This window comes from Phaseolus vulgaris, chromosome 10, assembly GCF_000499845.2.
Source record: "Phaseolus vulgaris cultivar G19833 chromosome 10, P. vulgaris v2.0, whole genome shotgun sequence".
NCBI classification, from domain to species: Eukaryota; Viridiplantae; Streptophyta; class Magnoliopsida; order Fabales; family Fabaceae; genus Phaseolus; species Phaseolus vulgaris.
The window spans coordinates 40772266-40795311 of record NC_023750.2 but is presented as its reverse complement, the minus strand read 5'-3'; the positions used below and the strand labels follow the sequence as shown (position 1 = coordinate 40795311).

The 23046-nt window shown below is 33.5% G+C and overlaps 1 protein-coding gene across 2 annotated transcripts; it reads left to right on the top strand.

Moving 5' to 3' along the window:
- The first annotated feature begins 723 nt into the window (after positions 1-723).
- Positions 724-22276, top strand: LOC137818406 (nuclear pore complex protein NUP107). 2 transcript variants are annotated; one of them, XM_068621814.1, is made up of 24 exons: positions 724-1033; positions 1984-2333; positions 2742-2811; positions 4925-5041; positions 5578-5608; positions 5687-5812; positions 7053-7211; positions 10090-10182; positions 10252-10419; positions 11838-11933; positions 14489-14724; positions 14805-14862; positions 15228-15316; positions 15971-16102; positions 16329-16451; positions 17328-17426; positions 17510-17698; positions 18087-18261; positions 18367-18523; positions 18655-18854; positions 19393-19534; positions 20834-20994; positions 21230-21346; positions 21846-22276. In XM_068621814.1, exons 1-24 carry the CDS (start codon positions 936-938, stop codon positions 21903-21905), a joined length of 3246 nt encoding a protein of 1081 aa, XP_068477915.1. In that variant the 5' UTR covers positions 724-935; the 3' UTR covers positions 21906-22276. The 2 variants fall into 2 exon arrangements, with proteins under 2 accessions (XP_068477915.1, XP_068477916.1); XM_068621815.1 differs by having other exon boundaries at positions 759-1033; positions 4925-5011; positions 5577-5608.
- The last annotated feature ends 770 nt before the right edge of the window (positions 22277-23046 follow it).

Below are 23046 nucleotides of genomic sequence, written 5' to 3'. Positions count from 1 at the left end.
GACATTTTTTTCTACCATATTGAAAATGATTCTTGATATCTCATAAACGAAAATAAACTAAAAGGATAAAAGCTGAAACGAGGTAAAAACCATTGAAACTGAAACTCTTATTTTTGAATTATAAAACAGGGCACAACAGAAAATAGTCTCATACATCTTTCAAAAACTTCATCATACACACACACACATATATATATTAAAAATAATTTAAATATAAATTCATCTCTTATATTTATGAAAGTGTTTTTTTTTTAAAAAAACCATATAAATCCTTATTTCTTGAAAGTGTCTTTCAAAGAAAAAATATGACAAAACTCTGAGTTTAACTCATTTAAAAAAAACATTTTAACTATAAATTATCTCCTCTGTCGTTATTGTTATAAGTTTCAAAATTCATTTTAATTATAATATTATCTGTTGTTACTTAAACATTGTAGTTTTAATCTGGATAAACGAAGGCAGATTTTAATAATAAATTAATTTATCATAGTATCTTGATTGGTTAAATATTTGGTAATATTAATTATTTTTCCTGTCTCACAACGTTATCAAAAGATTGTATAAAGGTGACATTTATCAATTTCTTATCACTCTTATTAAAAAAAGCAAAATAGAAAAATATGAAGGGGGAGCCAGCAAATAATTATAAAACCCTAGTTATGCAGTGTATGCAGAGAATGAATTTTACAGAATTTCATAGAGTAAAGTGAATAACAGTAAAGTAAATTTAATCTTTAAAAACATTGGCGCGTGAATGTGAATGGAAAAGTGAGAGGGTGAAGTTGACGCGACTTGAATCCGCGAGGCGCAACGTAAACGAAGACGAAGGGTTTTAACCAAACCTCAACCATTTGCTTCCCGCGCTGAGTGAGGGTTTAAGCTCACTCACTCGTTCGCTCACTCGTTCACTCACTCACCTCAAATTCTCAATTCCAATGGAAGAAGAAATGGCGATGGACACTTCTCCTAATCCCGGTGACAGCTACTTCGATCCTCAGAACCTCTCTTCGCGACAGCAGTTTCGCAGATACGGGTACCGTATTCCATTCTATCCATTCAAACCAATCTCACTCTCTCATTAACGAATTCTTAACTTCAATCTTTGTCACTCGCATTTTAACAAATTGCCCTATGTTTTACTTTTACTTCGGAGGCGCCGGGGTTTTGTGCAATTAGGGTTTATGCCTCTCACCACTCGATCGGGTTTAAGTTCAGTTTGTCAATTTGAAAAAAACTGGGAAAAAGTTCAAATCGAGAGTTCGTGAATTTTGTTTTGGAAATTGTCTTGGCAAGTTTCTTTGTAACGACTTATAGGAGAGGAAAAAGAAAGGAATAAAAAAAGGAAATGTACTTCTCCATAAATTAAAATTAGTTTATGCATAAACTGATTTGTAGAAGAACTCCATTAAACTTTTCTAATTTTTATATTTGAACTTGTGGATAAACTAATTTTAGCTTATAGAGAAGTTTGTCCAAACATTGGGAAATCCAAGCAGTGAGGTTAGTATTGAAGGTTTGACTAGAGGAAAGCTTATAATATAACGACGCTCTGATTATGTCTTGAGTAATGACTGGGATAGAGTTGGCAGGGAGAAGGATTACTGCATGTTATGAAGCTGTTAAATTCGCCTACATTTGTTGTGGTTTCATCGCTTGAGTTATCGAACTTCATTTTGTGTATTGTGGAGGGTTGGTGTTATTTATGAAGATTATTAATGTTATTAGCAAACTAACTGTCAGGGAATCGGACTATATTGAACCATTATATAAACTATTTAAATTTTTTCAAAATAGTGGCTATTCAACTATGGCTCTTTTGGGGCTGGCTGCCATTTAGAACACTGTTTTTGATTGAGAGGACATGGTGATTTAATCTATTGCTGCATCTTTACGTCTTCTGTGGCTGGCTGCAAAGTATTGTCCTGCTTGGATTTTATTGTATTCTCTTAACTTGTGTCAATTTTCTATAATGCATTTTTGCAGGAAGAGGCATTCAACTTCAGGTGCTTCAATCCCTCCGGACAACTTGGCTTCTAAGTTGAGTGAAACTGGGTTGTTATATGATGGCCAAAGCATCCATAGTCCTACTAATGCGGCACTTGTTCTTGAAAATATTAAACAAGAGGTTGAGAGTCTTGATGCTGATTACTTGGAAGAGAAGACATCATATTCCACTAGGAGGAGGTTGTCTGCCGACTTTCCTGGTGTGGATCCTGGTTTTGATTCTGTACGCTATTCATTAAAGGCTTGTAAGACAGAGGGTGACACATTGGGAGATGGTGCAGACACAATCTTTACTTTGTTTGCATCCCTGCTTGATTCTTCTTTGCAAGGTAATGCAAGTATGTTTATTTTGGTACCGTAGTACCTGGAAAAAAGTGATTTCATTCATCTTCATTTTCTCATTTCTGTAAATATAGATACAAAATGATTGCTTTGAAGCTTGAAATTCACATAAGGGAACCTTGTTTTTATCTTACGCCTTTATTTTTTTGGTATCTGCTGGAGCATAATGGTTGACACACTCTAAAGACGAACACCATTTCTTTCTCTGTTAGTAATTAAACTTTGTATTGTTAACAAAGAAAAAATAAAGCTCATATGTTTATTTCCTGGGCATTTTAGTTGCTCCCACTTCTCCTTGCCAAAGAATGGATCTTGTTGGTGCAACTACAATTTTTTTGTTACCATTCTGCACAAAAAAAGGAAATAATTTAATGTTTATTGTATTTTTTTTACAGGACTGATGCCTATTGCCGATCTGATACTAAGAGTCGAGAATGCATGTCGAAATGTTTCAGAGTCTATAAGGTTTGTTTGCTACTAGACAGCATAAATATTTGCATATGAATTTGTATAACGCAATCATTCAAGATGTATATTACTTCTAACTTAATTCTTATATGAGGCTCTAAGACATGTGTTTTTGTTGTCTTGGAGATTGATAGATGGTAGTCATTATTTTTTAATTTTACATTGTTGTATACTTTATTATTTTCTTATTTATTTATTATGGTTAGTTGTTTACTGTGGTTCTTCGGAGAATCTATGCATATTCATTCAAGATTTGTTTTTAACTGAACTTGTTAAGAAACTAGAGAGCTCATTTGGGTGGTCTTATTTTTATTAGATTTGGCTGTTTTTATTGTTTAGTTGGTTTTAAGAAGAGTTCCTGCCCTCCATCTCTTTCTCCATCTTCCTCTCTTTTAATAGTGTTCTACATGCATCTATCTTGTTTTGTTTTATGATGTTGCCAACTTGTCATTGTAAATTGTGACTTTATTAATGCTATATAGTCTTTTTTTATCTATCTTTACTTATTTTTGTTTTATGATGTTTCCAACTTGTCATTGTAAATTGCAACTTTATTAATGTTATATATAGAGACATGATAAAAAAGCTATGAATTTCTCTGGAGTTAGTGTTCAGTGTTATAGTAATTAATTTTTTTAGCTATAACTGCTAGTTAGTCTCAGATCATTTGCTCATCTATTAGGTAGTCATAGTTGGTAGTCTTTACAGTTGCCAGTCTCTTGTAATCTTAACTGGTAATTTTTGGTTACCAGTAGCATGCATAAATATCTGTGTGATGCTTTAATAGTCTGGAATGAACCATAATATCAGAAATCACAGATTCTCTCTGATTTTTTATTGCCTTTTCTCTGTCTTATCTTACTTTTCCCTGCATTTACTCTATTTTCTATCCGGGTTTCTCAAGTTTATACAGAGAAGTAGGGATTTTCTCTTAGATGCATTTAGGAAGATTTTCATTACTCATAAAAATTACCTCATAGACTTAATGTTGTTTAAAAACTCTTATAGTGCGACTATAATGCTATAACAAGGTGTTTTCCAACCCCTCCACTATAGGCAATTTGTGAAGGGAAGCCCCCTACAGCTGTTCTGTAGGCCATAATGACATGTTTATCAGGTTGAATTTTGTCCTTGTGCCATATTCCACCATTGGTAGCCTTGCACGATGTACCACATATTTTACATATTTCTTCCTATAAGATCACATTCTAATCTATGCCATATAACTGAAATTTATAGGGTGATGTTTAAATGTTAAAAATATTTCTATGCATAAAGTTACTACTGTTGCTTTGCAAGATTTAATTTTTTCTGTTCGTAAATTTGAGGTGAACATAGTGTGAACATAGGGTATAGATATAGGGATATATGTTGCATGGTAAAGCTTTCAAAAACTAGGATATTAACTGTTATTATTCTCTTATTAGAGCTATTGTTGATTTTATTTTGTAGCTGTACTTGAAAACACAGATGATATTCAGTAGGATTACATTTTTTGTTGTGGTTGACTTGAAGTGTAAACTCATTATTTACCTGTTAAGGAGGAAATTTTGTTGTGATTCATAACACACTTCTTTGGTTAGCTGTCTTGGCTGTTTTAGAGGACTCTTGTTCTCATTCTACATGTGTTTCTCTTTTTTCCCCTAATGAATTCTTAAATACAAATATTGTTAGAGATCCCATATCAACTAGAGATAAAATCAAAATATAGTATATAAGTGTGTGTTAAACTTACCTTACAACTTGTGAGGTTGAGTTGGGTTTAAAGTTCAATTTCTAAGATGGTATCAAAACCTATCCCAACAAATCTGTTAGATCTATTGTGTAGTCCCACCCTCGCAATGTCCAGTTCTCGGTGTGAGAATGTGTTGGATCTTGTATTGACTAGATATATGACTTTATTATAGTATATAACTTGGTTTATAAGCCGATTTTGGGATGTTGAATTAACCTTAAAATCCACTTTCTAAGAAATATGAATGAAAAATGAGAATTAAATTGGACTTTAAAACTACATTGATGAATGTATAGACTGGAGAAGTATAGTATGAGTACTTGTTCCTTGCAAAACTACTTTGATTATAATACTATTGTGGCCTTTCTCTTGTAGGTATGGTTTGAATGTAAGGCATCGTGTTGTTGAGGACAAATTGATGAGGCAGAAGGCTCAACTTTTGCTTGATGAAGCGGCAACATGGTCTCTCTTGTGGTTCCTTTATGGGAAAGGAAATATATCTCAAATCATATATTTTTGGGTTTTTAAGGATCAACTGTGTCTCTGACCTAAATTCTTTCTTGACTTTTGGTTATTCAAATCTATTTCCTTAAATCAGTTCATTCACTGACATTCTTCTATTTGATCCTTCTATTTAATCAAATCAACTCTTTGGATGTTAGGCTTCCGATTTGATTATCATGCTTTTGAATTTAAAATATATGAAAAACTCAATATGGTATTTAATGCTATCTTCATCTCAATCTTGAGATATAATTTGCATGTTGGGAGAGCCTATTCTATTTAATCACTAACTCACTACTAATTAGATAAAAAAGTTCCAAAGTTTGCTCCAAAGAAAATAATTGCCCCCATATATATAAATAGTCTGTAAGTTCTTATTAATACTTGCTAAATTGTCATAGGAGAGGCATGAAATGGAGTGGCTCTACAACTATAGTTCGTTTTCCCACATGTTAATTGTTGCCTTTTCTTTAGATGCTCCATTTTTTTGTGCTTTTTTTCTGATAGTTCATTTATTTTTCAGGGACCGAAGAACTCTCTAAAGATCAAATATTGGTAATACTTGTGTGATGCTACTTTATTTAACCACCTAAACGACATAATCTAGAAATGGGCTTATTGAAATTATCACAGGTGTCGGGAACCTCACATGTGGTGGCTTGTGAGTTTGTTGCGGAGGATCATACAGCTCAATTATGCCTTCGGATAGTCCAGTGGTTAGAAGGTTTAGCTTCTAAAGCACTTGATTTGGAAGCAAAGGTAGTTTTCTGCTATTTCTGCATGGATTTTTGTTTTTTTCACTAATAATAGTTCTTTTTTATTTATTTTCAATTTAATTGGACACGCTGATAATGAAAAAGTTTTTACACTATCATCTAATCATAAATTCTCATATAATTGAAAATTCTTAGCTTTTGTAATGATCATTTAAAAAGCCTTCTATTGATAATTTCTAATTGGTCAACAAAATAAATATTTTTACTATAATGTTGTTTCAAAATTGAACTCTTTTATATTTTAAATAATTCCAGGAACAAAAATTTAATCATCCTAAGCATTGTAGGATGCTAGTTTTGATTAAAAAATGTTAGGTACTTAACAAGGAAGGATAATTTGGGAGAGGTGAGGATATTAAGTCAAGAAACAATGTGTTCATTTGATTGGAAAGAGAAACCCTTGAAGAAACAAGTATTCCACTTCAATCAAATGCAGTAAAGAATTATTAGTTAAACACCAAACATCATAAAAAAACTTTGCTTAACTGTATTTGTGAAGAAATACCACTGTTCATAAACTATGATTGTGAGATTAATTTTGGAGATTCCACATCAACTAAAAATATAGTCAAATTGTTGAACATAAGTGGATTCAAATTTCACCTTACAAGCTGATTTTATTAGGTTGGGTTAGGCCTAAAACCTACACTTTCTTAGATGTTATTAGAACCTATTTTAGCGATATTTGTTAGGCTTATTGTTCCACATGTTATTAGGTCGCTAGTGGACAGTTCATAAATATTTATTCTCATGCGAGATGTTCAATCCTTGATGTGAGAGATTGCGTTGAAAATCTGACATTAATTAGATATATAACCAAATTATAGTACAAAAATGGATGCAAACCTTATCTTGTAAACCATTTTGTGAGGTTGAGTTATGTCTAAAACTCATTTTGTAAGAGTTATCATTACCTCACTATTATAAGTTAAAGTAAAAATTTGATGATATGAGAGACATTACTTATTTTGTCAAAAAAAAAAAAAGTAATTGGTGGCTCAACTTATGGTTAATACAGAATTGGAAATCATTTGGTGTTTTGATTAGGTATATGATAAAAATACCTTCTGATACACAATTAATTAGTGGCTTTGTTGGAAGTCCACCTTTAAAGTGAAAGTCATACTATCTCCATTTTAGTTTATATTGTTTTACCTTATTTGCATAGATATCATTGTTTGATTAAACATTAACTGTTTTGGATTCTTCATATATTAATGCAGGTGCGTGGATCTCATGTGGGTAGTTATCTCCCTAACTGTGGAGTTTGGCATCATACTCAGCGGTACCTGAAGAAAGGAACTCTTGACATGAATGTTGTTCATCATTTGGACTTTGATGCCCCAACTCGTGAAAATGCTAATCTATTGCCTGATGACAAGGTATTGGACAATCATTGCTTGCAATTCTTTTGCACCTTTCACTTGGTTGTTGCTATGATCTATATTAAGGGATATGCTTATTTATTTGTCTGGTATATTATCTTTTGACTTTATTGAAATTTAATTACCTAAGTATGCTCATTGGTGATTCATAAACAAATTATATTTCTTAAGAAATATGCATTCCATATTTTCAACAACTGTATGTATGTAGCTGCAATTGTGTTAAAATCGTGAGTATAGTACGATTCAACAAATTTGGAGGAGAAGGCAAGGTGACTTGAACGACGGATCCTCACCTGCACAGATTAGAGCTCCATTCGACAATGACTTTCTTTTCCAAATGATCATGGTATCCTTGAACAAGGAACCATAACTCCATGGATGCAAAATAAGATAAGCTGTTCTTCCAATTGAGTTTTGTCATGGTAATAATAGTAGGACTAACAAAAAAAGTGGAGATAGTGGAAGCCATTCCATTGACAAAGAGCCACAAACAAATTTGAGGAGAAAGGGTTAAAACCCTAAGTTGTGAGGAGTGAGCCTTGATCAACCATCCAAGTTACTCGAACTAAGAAGACATGGGCCAAAATGTTCCTAGAAGATGCTGACAAGATGAATGGTGGTGATTTTGTGAGATTCCAACATCGGGAAGGTGGCACGTGGGACACACCCACTTGATGAGGGCTGATGGTGATCAGTGTGTGGTGGAGCTTTTGGTCATGTGACCTCTAGTGTTGGGTCATGCTGCTCAAGTCACACCTAACTCTGTCGGAATAAACAATGATGGTCTGACGACAATGCTCTTGATTCAAACTTGAATTTAAATAATAAAAATTAGTGAGTTGTTGTACTTAGCTGATTTGTGTGCGTGTATATATATCTATATATATGTAGGTGTGTGTATGTTTAATAAGTTTTTTGGTTTATCTATTATGTTGATTTTTTCAATTTGGTCCCATTATTTTGAATGTTCTCAATTTCTTAAAAGACGAGTCAATCTAATACTTTCGGTCAAATTCACAATGACGTAATTACTATAGTGGCATGCGACATTTGTTGCTCATGCCACATGTCCCTTCCTTCAACTAGTGAACTTTGACTGATGATTTGTTATGTTAGGTTTTCCTACCACATGTTATTTTTGTTACATTGTTATCATCAATTTGATGGAAAAGATTATATTGACTCGTTTCTAAATAAGTGGGACCAAATTGAGAGATGGAGTTTTTCATGTTATTCAACCCACTGAAATCAGAATACAGAGGGGACATTTTAGTAGCTGCCCTCATTGGTACATCTTTACAAAGGCTGATAACAGACTATGTTTTATAACGGAAATAAAAATGTAATATTTTTCATATTATACTCTAATACCCTCCACCTTAAATTCAAGGATAAGATTTTTCAGCAAAACCCTTCACATTGAGTTTGTACTTTAAGCTAGTGAAATCTGACTGGAGACACAGGTTTGGTAAGCACTTCCGCACATTGATCCAGAGTTGGAATGTGGTAAATCTGAAGTTGTATGGATAGAACATTTTCTCGGACAAAAAATACATCAACCTACATGAGAGAGAGTTCCTGCACTTTGATTATCATAGAGCAGAAGAGGAGTACAAAAAAGAACTTGAAGTTCCTATAACAGAGCCTGAACCCGGGTTAACTCAGTTGAAGTTTGAGCTATACTGAGATACTCAGCCTGGATCTGGTAGTAACCTGTTGTTTCCTTGACCACCAAGAGATCACGTTAGGTCCCAAGTTGATGGCAGGACCAGAGGTTGATCTTCTGTCATCAATATCAGAGACCCAGTCAGCATCACACGTATATGTGACTGTTAAAGTCCGCCAGCATCAGCCTATTGCATGTGAAGACCATGAGAGAGAGTGCCCTTAAGATACCTCAGAATTCTTTTGACAGCCAGCCAGTGAGAGTCTATGGGATTTGCCATCAACTGGCAAACTTGTTAACTGCAAAATTTATTTTAGGCCTTGTGAGAGTAGCATACTGCAGGGCACCAACTACAGATCTATTAACCGTCAGATCCTGAAACAAGTTACCACCATTTTTAGAGAACTTGAAGGTAGAGGTCATAGGAGAAGAAATAGGTTGAGCTTCAGCTATTTTGGTTCTGTATAGTTGGTCTCTAATGTATTTGCTTTGAGTCATAACAAGGAGATTTGTCAGGTAGATGTTTGATCTCAATACCCAAAAAATAGTCCAAATGACCTAGCTGTTCGAGAGAAAGTTAAGTTGGTCAGTGATTTACTGGATGAGATGAGGTGAGCTTCCAGTGATGGTAATAGCATCCACATGAATCCGATGAAAATCGTGTGCTTGATGCTTGTATATGAATATAGATGGATCACATGTACTAGATTGAAATCTGAACTGAATGAGGGTAAACTTGAGTCTGTAATCCCACTGCCTTGGTGCCTGTTTCGAGCCATAAAGTTCCTCTTTTAGCTTACAAACAAGAGATTTGTCTTCAACATCAAATCCTAGGGATTGCATCATGTAGACTGTTTCTTCTATGAAACCATTAAAGAAAGCATTATTCACATCCAATTGAATTAACTGCCAATTATTAGGAAGACAAGAGTGATGATGAGCCTGATAGTAATAGGTTTAATAACGGAAGAGAGTTTTTCATTTTATTCAACCCACTGGAAACAGAATATAGAGAGCATTTATAGTAGCTGCCCTCACCAGTACAACTGTACAAAATCTGATAATAGAATATTCTGTTTTATACTCTGATAGGTTGTAATCTCCTAATTATTGATGATAACATAGAATAGTGAGGGTGTGTCCACGCTCCTGGTTGGTTAGTCCATAATGTAGTGTGTCAAAGATGTTTTGTTTGTTTGGATACAGAAACAAGATGAATCTCTTCTAGAAGATGTGTGGACTCTTTTAAGGGCTGGACGGCTAGAAGAGGCTTGTGGACTTTGCCGGTCTGCTGGACAGGTGAACATAACTTTGACCATGATAAGTTTATGGACTTCATTACATATTAACATCTTGTTATTTTGGCAGCCTTGGAGAGCTTCTTCTATTTACCCATTTGGAGGCTTGAAGCAGTTTCCTTCTGTTGAAGTTCTGGTCAAGAATGGTAAAAATAGAACTTTGCAAGCTGTTGAATTTGAAAGTGGCATTGGTCATCAGTGGCATCTTTGGAAATGGGCTTCATATTGTGCATCAGAGGTAGGGTTCTATGTTTACACTGATTGAACAATTTTCTGTGTTGGTTTATTTGATGTTTGTGCTACCTGTATTTTGACACCTTCCTCCCCAGATTTTCACTTAAGAGTTTTATTATTGGAAATGGAATTTGTCATGCCGCATGTGCTCTCTTAGGAAAAGCTTGTAATATATCTATCTTAATCGGTTATTCCTAAAAAATTCTTAGGACCTGATTGGAATTTCATGACATCATAAGGTCTGATTGATTAAGTATGATAACTTTTAATACTTTATAGCATCTGATGTATCATTATAAAAGGTATTATATTGTATGAGATAATAGGATGATATTGTATTTGATGATTATAGAAACATTGGACAGGACAATAATTATTCTTTTGTAAAAATACTTTTACTTTTTTATTGAAAGACAAAAATACTTTTTACTTAAAGTGTACTAATTGAATTTTGTTATTCTAGAAATAGACTGTGGACATTCAATAATAAAAAACATATATTTTGGATACTGATATTCGCAAAATTTTAAAAAGAATAGATCTCATAGTTAATGACAACCTGGCTGATTACGGGATATTATTTTTAAATAGTTAATAAAATCGTTGTTATGTAAGTGTCTGCAATATTATTTTTAAATAATCTTCTTCACCTTTTTATGCACTATTTTTGTAATTTTTGTTTTAATTTTATTCTTTTATTTTATATAATTTATATGTATAATTGATTATGTTTAAAAGATGTCATTTAAAATTTACATGTATTGCTAAACAGATTTGTTACTACGTTTTGTTATTTGTTTATACAATTACGGTGTGAAAATGTTGACTTTTGATGATGTTTAAGATTTTTTTTATTAAAAACAAAGTAATTTAAATTAATGCATTTAGGATTGTAATTATAATGTTTTTACACAAGCTTATACATAATGCTTGCTATGCACTCATTCAAATGTGTTATTATTATTACTTAAAACTTTTGGCACTAATGTCATTTAGTTGTAATTTTTAATATATTTCAGTCACTATGAAAATGTGTATTGGGAATAATATTATTCGAAATTTAATCAAGCCTAATCGAACCCATAAGTTATCCATCATTTTGAAGTGTAAGAGGGGGTTTAATGGATAAACTGACACAACATAGTGAGTGTGCTAAACCACTGATAAAGTCATAATGTATTACATTAGCTTATCAAATCATGCTGAATATGGTCGCCAAACAAGCCTTTATTTTACAATAATTTTTTAGGAATAAATGGAACATGAGTGGATAAGATATCTTCAAAATAAACTTTCTTCCCTCCCTTTTTTTACCATTTTTTTTCATGCCGTCAATGTTTTAGATTTTAGGATCTTTATACCAGTTGTTGAAGTTATTCCGTTGTTATGAAATTTTCTAACTATTGCACTTTTGTTTTCCAGAAAATAGCAGAGCAAGGAGGGAAATGTGAAGCAGCTGTATATGCAGCCCAGTGTAGCAACCTAAAACGGATGCTTCCACTCTGCAATGACTGGGAGGTCTCTCTCTCCTATAATTGTTCTGGAAGTTTTTGTTCTTTCATCCATAGATATTGAGAATATGCATTCTACGAGCATACTGACATGCAAAGGCACTGTCATGAGACTGAAAACAAGCTATTTTGCTTTAACAGTTCATTAAACTGGTGTTGAATCCTTTAACGTAGTTATCAATCCCATATATAGAGGTGTGTTGTAGTTGACCCCTAAAATGCTTTAGCAGGATAGTGGGTAGTGGGATGCTGCTGTAGCAAATACTATAGAAACAAGACTTATATAAGTGCTAAATAAACAGTATTATCGAAATTTGAAGACATGTTTATAAGAATAAAAGGTGCTGGACAATAAGCAAGAGTGGGAGTGAATTCTTACAAAAGTATTCTAACAACAAGAGCCTCTTTTAAAAAATATTTCTTAAATCTTCTTGATGTCTGTTTTGAGAAGCAATCTTGATAGTCTTAATGTTGCAAGAAAAATATAAGGAAAATGTGGGACAAGCAGGAACACAAAATTTTAGATTGATTTGATTCTCCCTTGTCTACATCTAGTTCAATACAACCAACCTGAGATAAGTTGTTTTATTATTCTTCAAATTCAACACGGTTACATACACTCAACCACAGAGTATGCAACACGCATGAGGATATGATCTCTTTTGGAAACCTATCAAGAAAAGACTAAGAACAGAAACCTACTACACCAACATACTAAACCTAGGTGTGATAACCATTAGAAGAAATGATGAGATGGGTTACAATGATATTACTTTCAATGTGTTTGACTTCTAACCAAGAATGAACTAAGAAAGGAAGACTTCTATTGAGATTTTTAATGCAACTTGTTCCAAGAACCCTATCTTTTTGTCTGTCAGTAGAAACTGAAAGGTTTTAATTAGAGGGAGAATCTTGAATAACTCTTTGTTTTCCTATGTATGCATTTTCTAGAATTTATTATCTTATAGATTTTGAAAAGATAATTTATATAACCTTTGAATGGAGAGTAAATTGATTATTATTGATAGTCAGTTATGTTGTTATTGTTGTTGATGGGGTTTGGAAATCCATTAGGAACAAATTAATTGATTATGTCCCATGATAATTGATTATTTGTGCGTGCTATGTTTCAAGAATCCTGATATAATCAACTATGTATTGATGATAATCAATTATCTACAAGCCTAAAGCTTTTCTCAAGCATGAAGTTCGTATGATAATTGGTTAATATGTAATTTAGTCAATTAAAAGGTCCTAAACGATTTTTCCAAAATATTTTTCGAAAATGAGTGTTCTTGGATCAAGTAATCAATCAAGCTCATGAATTCGTCTTAGAATGCTTAAGCTAATGCATGAAACACATACAATCAAACATGAAAACAATACCCACCTTGGTACATTGTTCATCACTAAAACAATAATGAAAAAACTAATTTTCGTAACTCTTGTAAAATCAATAACGTCAACAATTAATAAAAATAAAATATAGTCAGATATATGACTGAATATAGTATATAAGTGAGTGAAAATCTCATTTCAAAAACTGGTTTCGATGTTGTGTTCAATTTTTAAGATGGTATCAAAATCTATCTTAATAAGATTTTTTGGGCCTATCGTATCTTCCATTATCGCGACCACTCACGAATATCTAGTTTAATGTTTGAGATGTCTAATCCTTGTTGTGAGGTGTTTGTGTTAGGAGTCCTACATCAATTAGAAATATGACCAAATTATAGTATGTAAGCGGATGTTAACTTCACCTCACAAAGTGGGTTTTTGAGGTTGAGTTAGACTCAAAGACAAATAATCACCTAAAGAGGGTGATGGAATCTGTATGTATGTCAAACAGAACAGATAGTATTAGTGTGTAAAGCACTACAGAAACCAGTATTGAATAGAGACTTCATGGGTGAGCAGTGACCCAATGAGTAGTGTGTGTGTGGAGGACACTTGGCTTGGTTAGAAACAAGCTGGGGAGTATTAGTAACAAGTCACAGATTGTTTTGAAACAGAACCCAAATGATGAGGTAAAAGGTTTAAAACCCTATAATGTTTCCGCTTCCTAAAATGGGGGAGATATACAAAATATTTTAATGGGTTGGAAAACTCATTATAGCATCTGTGATGCAATGATGTGATACATAATCTCAGCTCTCAGGCTTCTAACTCCAGTTCTTTAAGGAGTTATTGACTAGCCTGCCTACTACAAAGCTCTACGAGTTTTAAATAGATTTCTAACTTATTTGATAGAAATGGATTAGATTTATAGGTAAAATGGGAAAAATTCCCTTGAGGCTCTGCATCTCTCAATATGCCCTAAGGGCCCTATCATCTCAAAATGACAAGATGAAATTGCTCTCATTCCCTCTTATATTTGTAGACAGCTGCAGGTCTTCTAGCATAAACCCACCCTCAATGGGCCTAATCAGTTGCCGGCACATTAACGTATCCCATTGTATTTCTTAGACTAGCATAACTAACTACTTGCCTAACATTATTAGTTTTTCCATTGTACTATCATAGTTGGAAACCTTATTTACAGTGTAACACCTAATGTTGCAGTCAGCATGCTGGGCAATGGCAAAGTCTTGGCTAGATGTGCAGGTGGACTTGGAAATCACTCGTTCACTGCCAGGGGGAGTTGATCAACTTAGAACTTTTGGAGATGTAATTGATGGAAGCCCTGGACACGCTGACGGTTCTTTTGAGCCTTCTAATGGACCTGAAAATTGGCCAATTCAAGTTTTGAATCAACAACCTCGACAACTCTCGTCTCTTCTGCAAAAACTTCATTCAGGGTAGTTGTGTAATTTTTTCTGCATTTGTAGTCTTTGTTATGGTTGTTATATGTTACAAATCTGTTTGCTTTCCATTTTAGGGAAATGATCCATGAATCTGTTACTAGACAATGCAAGGAGCAACAGCGACAAATTCAGGTATTTTTTTAAGAAATGTGTGATTACCATATTTTTTGTTTGTCATTTTTTAAACTATTTCATATTCAAACATTTTTTAAGTTTATAGCATTTCAGCTATCATAAGAAAAGGAAATAAGGGTGATGCAAAGTTGGGATTTTTTAATTCCAACTATCTGTAAACGTGTAGCTGCTGATGAGAAGATATAGAGCCTTTTATTCGAAGGATAATCTTTAGCATCTTTTTTAATTTTAATTTAATTACATAAAAGAAACTCGATGGTGCAACCACTTTGGTGCAGACAGAACAATGATACTTTTTAATTCTCTTTAACTTACTTTATGTTTTTCTTTGCTGATGTCCTGAGGTATATATTGCTTCACAGATGACTTTAATGCTTGGGAACATACCACGTGTACTAGACCTTATATGGTCATGGATAGCACCTACTGAAGATAATCAGAATGTATTTAGGTAAGTGTTGTTACAGCTCTTTCCTCGTCAGATGAAACCTGTTAAAATCTTTATATGAAACAATTTTTAGAAGTTCTTTCCTATTGTTATCCAAATGGGTCCCTCACTAAAACCTGTTAGAGACATGCATGACAGTAATTCTTTTTCATACTAGTATTGCTGCAATAATAACATGTGGGATTACTTTGAGCTTGTAATAGAATAATGGATATATTATAGGTATAACTCTCACAAGTGAAAATTTCAATTTCATCATTTGATACTTTAGTAGTGTGAAGTGTCTAGAGAATTTATAGAAGAGAATTTTAGGAAGGTGACAATGGGAATATTTTTATTGGATTTGGAGACAAGGTATTATAACTATTGGAGATCCTACATCGACTAGAGATAAGGACATTTCATAGTATATAAGTAGGTGAGACTACCATATTATGGCTGCGTATGAAAAATCCACCACCGCTTTTGATCATGGTGCTACCATGGTCATTTTTCAATAAACCTGCTGATGGCAGTCCTGTGATTAAGCAAGTGTATTTTAGGAGGAAGTAGTTGGGCCACAGCTGGATGGGCACTCATAAGGGTAGTTTTTTTGTTATACACGGTAAATCTGTTGATGGGATACTGTTGACCAAAATTTTTTGTGCTCTCTCACAGGCCGTGTGGAGATCCTCAAATGATACGATTTGGTGCACATCTGGTCCTTGTGCTTCGATATTTACTAGCTGAGGAAATGAAGGACACCTTCAAGGACAAGATTCTCAGTGTTGGTGATAATATTTTGCACTTGTAAGTAATGTTGTGTGATGTTCTTTCCACTCCTTTTCTCTTCAATAATATTAGAGTGAAGATGGCCGCACTATATTTAGACAATACCTTAGCTTTCCTGCTTGTTGCATGACTTCCTAGTCTGTGACTTTTAACATAATTTTAAGTATACGATGGAAGCAGAAAAGCATTGTGTTGAATGACAATTTGCTCTGCTATATTCATTTATTGCAATGGAAAACATCAGGTATGCCCTATTTCTCTTTTCAAAGGAGCATGAAGAGTTGGTGGGCATATATGCTTCTCAGCTTGCATGTCACCGTTGCATTGATCTCTTTGTGCACATGATGGAGCTTAGGCTGCACAGCAGGTAATATGGACTTATTCCTTGTTATCTGTTTTCTTTTCTTTTTGCAATAATTATGTCACCTGTTAATCTAATTTTGTTTTTATTGATGTGGTTGCAATCTCCGTTCTTGTTATATGCGTCATGTCGATTCTCCCAAGTGAACTAGGTTTTTTGGTGCAAAGTAAGACTATATTTTGTCAGAGGATCATTTGAACATGTAGTATAACATGAAAGTTCATAACTGGCAAGTACATTCCTGATTTTGGACATCAGATTTATCTATTTTTTAAAGCAATTGTAGACAAAGGGTTCATTACAAGGTAAAAGAAGTACAAAGGATGAGGGTTGAAGATATTTTTCTAAAGCAGAAAAAAGCAACAATGAAGAGCATTGAGTCAAAAAGCTAACCAGTCCTTTTCATAATACTTAAATGAAACCACTTAAATAAGGCCATGGTAACTTCGAGAGGACTATGAAATAAACCTGTAACATAAAAGAGGTGATTGGAAAAAAGGGCTGGGTAAATAGGTGACAATCCAAATACACCAAACACTAGTCATCAATTGTTCCTGTAAAATGTTTGTAATTCTAATATTCTATCAAGACAGAAAGTTAACCTGCTTGGAAGAATGTAGGGGTGAAGTAGTCAGTCTTGGCTGTTAGAATTAGAATAGTTGGTTAGCTAATAAACAAATATGGGGAAATCTGGGATGGGGATTATTCAGGGAATTGTGTTAAGAGAACCGAGCAGGTGAACAATTGTGAGGGGAAGCTTTTGTATTAAAGCAAAGATCTTTCTCCTTTTTGTGTTCATTTTCAGACAAGCATTAAAATTGTTTTTCCCCACTATTTCCTTTTTGGTTCCTAACAACTGTGATCTATATTTTGATTAAATAGTGTACATGTCAAATACAAGATATTCCTTTCTGCTATGGAATATTTACCATTTTCTTCTGTGGATGATTCCAAGGGAAATTTTGAAGACATTACTGAGAGGTATATAAACTGTTGATTTATAATCTAATCTTTTTTGCACATAGGAAGTTTTTTTCTTTTCATGATAAATTCATTTGGAACAGAATTTTGGCAAGATCCCGAGAGATCAAGGTTGGCAAATACGATAACCTGTCAGATGTTGCAGAACAGCACAGACTGCAGAGTCTTCAAAAAGCTAAAGTCATCCAATGGCTTTGCTTTACACCACCATCAACAATTACAAATGTCAAAGATGTCAGTAAAAAGCTTCTTCTTCGAGCACTGGTTCATAGGTAAATAAGGCATCTACTAAATGCCCCATCATGAGATTTCTCTGACAAACTGCATTGGTGAAAGTTAAGCAATTAAAAGTAGTGAAACCTGGGAATGATGTTTGACCTTTCACCCCCAATTTTTATACAGATGTTTGCAATATCTTGTGCCTATTCTTATTTTGTATTCAACACTTGAACCTACCCAGTGGGAAAGAAGCTTTTGTTGGAATACTATTATTTGAATTTCCTAGATTTATATAAGAACCTGATATTTCCGGTCCTCCTGTTGGTTGTTTTGTATATAACTTTTACATCACAGAATTTTAATCCGTCCCTGTATTATTTGCTCTTCCAATTTAATTTTGCCCCTCGTTCTGAATTTATAACACTTTTCCTCCCTCTGTAGCAACATACTCTTCAGGGAGTTTGCTTTGATTTCTATGTGGAGAGTGCCAGCAATGCCTATAGGTGCCCACACAGTGCTTGGTTTCCTCGCTGAACCCTTAAAACAGTTTGCAGAAGCTCTTGAGACCTCTGAGGATTATAATGTTTTTGAGGATCTGAGGGAGTTCCAAGACTGGGTACTCTGAACTAAGCTTTTCCTAGTTTAATTTTGGAACCTCAATCACATAATATCTGGCTTGACTGTAACACTTAACATTTATATTTGTCCTGCATTCAACTAGCGTGAGTATTACTCTTGTGATGCAACCTACCGCAACTGGCTTAAAATTGAAGTGGAGAATGCAGAGGTTCCTGTCACTGAAATTTCACTTGAGGAAAAGGAAAGGTCCATTTCAGCTGCCAAGGAAACACTGAAGGCATCCCTTTCACTGCTACAAAGTGAGTTAGTTGACAACCTTGTTCAAAAATCTAATGTTTTAGCAATATATTGATTGTGAAACTTCTGTTCATGTTTCAAAATTAATTAGTACATTGACATTTTAACAGACTTGTAATTCTCCTTTATGTAGGAAAAGAGACACCTTGGTTGGCTTCAACTGGTCGTATGTATGAGTCAGCTGAACCAGTTTTCCTTGAACTTCATGCAACAGCAATGCTCTGCCTGCCATCTGGAGAATGTTTGTGTCCAGATGCTACTGTTTGTACTACACTTACAAGTGCTCTCTACTCTTCAGCTGGTGACGAGGTTGTCTTAAATCGACAACTAATGGTATGTTTTTTCAACCATTGACAGCTTAAGCTAGCAAATATACTGATGTTCCATAAACTATTTATGCCTGTTTGAATGATTTTAAAAATTCTTGTTCAGTGATGTTTATTTCAAAAGACAAGTCACATGTTTGCCCCTTTATTTTTTCTATATGATTTAAAATGTGTAATGAGCCCCTATAGTTTTGAAATCTCTTTCAATCAGGTCCTCAATTCCTATTTGTTGTTCAGTCCCTGATTTTTTTTGATGAAATATCTATTTATAGAGCTTAAAACTATTGCTACCATGCTTTTTCTTAAAACTGTTGCTTCATGATTTCAGTAAAGTAAAGTAAATGCTTGTTTTTCAAGAGCAGAAAAAAGTTACTGAAGAGCAAATCATTCATTTCAGAGATTTACTTGGGTCAAAAATTAATTTGCTTAGTATGTGTCTAATTGGTGAATGATGTTATATGGCTGGCATTGTCAAGCTTCCATTGTTCTCTTGGATAAATTATATTGAGTGGCTTTTCTGTGTTTACGATCTATTATTTTTGCAGGTGAATGTTTCCATATCTTCAAGGGACAGTTATTGCATTGATGTTGTTCTTCGTTGCTTAGCAATTCCTGATGATGGACTTGAACCACATGAGCTCAATGATGGTGGTATTCTTGGCACCATCCTGGCTTCTGGTTTTAAAGGTATAAATTTTATTAAATAATGGCTAGCTTTCATGAATTATAAGGTGTCACCTGTCATTAAAATCCCTCCCCTATCTTGATATCATACAGTGAACTAAGGGACTTTTCCAATTAAATATGCGAAGACATTTAAGTTAGATTAATCTATTGATGTTCCGTTGTGGAGTCGTTATCTTAAACTTGAGTTAATGCTTTGCGATTTCTCATGTTTTACTATTTTTTTTCTTCTCTTCATTCCTTTTTTAAGTGTCATTATTGTGCACAAATTTAGAAATTTAATTAATGTCCTTATTTATATTAAATTATCTTTTAAATTTCCTATGCCTATTTTAATTAATATGTCATTTCTCTTATTAATCATAGCTATTATCGGTGCATTGAAATTGAAATATCCAAAGCGTGTGGGATTATAAATACTTAATTATAGGTAAAATATATATTTGGTCTGGTTTTAATTTTGGATTTGTCTATAATTTATTGTTTATGATAAGTGTGTTGGAGTATTTGTGAAGCAATAGTTAGTTATCCTAGCAGTCTTATATCTGTTACAGGAAATTACAAAAAATTGCTTCCTATCTCTACTATAAATACTTGAAAACTTTGTAGAGAGATTCTGAAAATAAAATAAAATAAGGGAAAACTTTCTTCTCTTTCAATTCTCAGTTTCTCTAAACTCTTCAGTGTGTAAAATAACTAATAAAAATATAATTGAAAAAAATAGTGATTAATATTATCCGGGACTTTAAAACCACATAGAAATATTAAATTTTTTCTTCCGAAACGTTAATTGAAAAGGAACAGTAGTGTTTTGGTTGGGAACCCCTTCCAGTGACATACAAATTTTGTTGTCCTAATAAAATTGGCTTTACCTAATTTAGTTCACCTCCTTCCTGTAATGAGAAGTTGGAATTGTTAAAAATTATAAAACCATTTCTTAGTCTGCTCTATACTTACGTTTTTATCAAGAGCCATTCCATATTATGATATTGAAGCCTTTTTGTTGACCAGATAATCAGTAGCTTGGCTTGGCTCTTTCTTCCATTCTACACTGTTGACTTAAATCACAAAGAATGGTGCACTGGGTCTTTGTTTTCTTTATGTTCCAAGCTTAAGAAGCTGTTCAGTGAAAGGTTTTGTAAGAAATATAAAAACCATTATTGAGAGAAATTTCAAATATAAGTGTTTTCTGATTTTTGAAATTTATTGTTATAAGACATTAATATATTTGTTTCTTCCATGGAATATAATACTGGATCATATCAAATGTGTAGATCTTGTAACTTTATTTCCTTGTCACAGGTGAGCTTCCTCGGTTTCAAGCTGGAGTTACCATGGAAATATCCCGTTTGGATGCTTGGTATTCTGACAAAGATGGCCCCCTAGAGTGCCCGGCAACCTACATAGTGAAAGGACTTTGTCGTAGGTGCTGCCTTCCAGAAGTCATTCTTCGTTGTATGCAAGTAAGTCAAGGGATTGTATTGACACTATATATTTACAATTTTTGAAACTAAAGCTGAACTGTTGATAATGTTTCCAATGGGAGTTCATTGAATCACTCAGGAGTAGTTAATCAAGGGGGTAACATTAATTAGTTGAGTACTCAACTGGTTCTAAATAAAATATGTTCACAATGATTTATTTATTTTTTCGGAATTTTCAGAGATTTATTATGTTCAACTTCTGTCTTACCAACAGGTCTCTGTTTCTCTAATGGGATCGGGAGTCCTGCCTGACTGTCATGATACTTTGATCGAGCTGGTTGGCAGTCCTGAAACTGACTTTCTTCACTTGTTTAGTCAACAACAATTACAGGCAAGATTATAGTTTGATGTTTCTCAAAGAAACATTAGTTTCTATGCTTTAAACGTCATCCTTTGTCTATTAGCCTATTTTTATGTGAGACCTCGTTGTATTGTTTTCATTATTGGCTTTAACGCACAGGAGTAAGTTACAAGACATTTTTTGCCACATTTTTAATGTTACTACTGAGACACCCATTTTAATATTAAAAGTATGAGAAAAAATGAAATTGACTTCTAGCTTATAAAACTTGTTATGAAGATGTTCTTTCTAAAAGACCTATTGACTTTTTATCAATTTCATTATCACAAGGTGCGATAAGTTGCATATAAATAACAGCAACATAACACCTAGTTGTCTGTTCCGTATATTTCAATTTAGATATTCAAGTCATTGAGACACTGGATTATATGTACATGAAAAATATTAGAGGGGTGTGTCAGTTGCAACTAAAAATAGCATTTATTTTGTCAATTTAAGCCTGACTGGATGTTTATCTTTTCACTTGTAGGAGTTTTTATTGTTCGAGAGGGAATACTCAATCTGCAAAATGGAGATTACAGAGGAATGATTACTGACCCTTGAGTAGAGCTTTTTCGGTGCTTCTGGAGCTACAAATTTTGAAAGGATGAATTGCCTTCTAAATGCTTACACTTTCTTTGTTTATGTAGTCTTTAATTTGCTTTTGGAAGAAAGGGCGAGGATAAAAGTGTCTGGTGCTGATTGCACAAAGTGGCCGGACTCAAGCCTGCTGCTATTGTATGCCTTCGCTGTTACCATTATTCTATATTTTAGGTTCGAGACTTATTGAACAAAGTGTATTGGGAATTGTGATTTTAGCCTAGTTCTTAAATCGTTAAAAGAAAATCCCCTTGTATATAGTTTTGTATTATTTAAATCAGACTATTTTTATATATATCATCCTGGTTCTCCTTTCCGCTCTGTTTGGTTGTCTTTTATTTGCATATTATTAGAGTTTAAGAGAGAAAGAGGAAAAAGGGGTAATTTGTATTGATAATAAGTTTCTTCCAAAATAACAATGGTTCTCTTTGTATGGTGGAAGAAAAGAAATAAAGTTGTGAAATATCAGAATGATAAAACGCCTATAACAAATTTGATACAACACTAACACCATCCGCCCGCAAACTTAAGGTGGGTGATAATTAATGTAAGGCAACCACACTAATTTTGTCCCAAATAAACCTGAAAAAACTTTGGAGAGAGAGGTTTGGTAATAAGATTAGTTCATTGTATTTAGGTTGTAATATGTTGAAAATATAGACTCTTGGATAATACTTTTTCATGTGCTTAGTTCTTGCATTAAGAACATGATTATGTGTTTAGTTATTGTACTTCGGTTATCACTATGGAGAACCATGTGATATGTCAAGTTCTTTAAAAGGAGTTTAAATCTATAGAATTTTAGCAGTTGTTTGAGCAAGATTGTGATACCCACTTTTACCTCACCACAACTTATTTCTTAAACCACAATGCAATGAGATTTGATCTATGGGAAGAAGAATCGGGATAAAATTCAAAACCTTCTTTTGATAATTTGTAATTAGAGATCAAAGAGAAGTGAACTTAACTTCAAACATCTTACATCACATCGATCTAAGATATGACGAAGATATTTTCTTTGGGTTAAAAGAGGGGAATTATCTATTTCTAGTATTGATAAAAAAAGAAGCAAATAATTTTTTTTTATGTTG

Bases quoted from the DNA above. Each gene is read 5' to 3' on its own strand.
- LOC137818406 (XM_068621814.1), top strand. From the start codon at position 936: ATGGAAGAAGAAATGGCGATGGACACTTCTCCTAATCCCGGTGACAGC. The intron at 16,452-17,327 runs GTAATATGGACT...TTGATTAAATAG, and splicing joins GAGCTTAGGCTGCACAGCAG to TGTACATGTCAAATACAAGA. The intron at 17,699-18,086 runs GTAAATAAGGCA...CTCCCTCTGTAG, and splicing joins CTTCGAGCACTGGTTCATAG to CAACATACTCTTCAGGGAGT.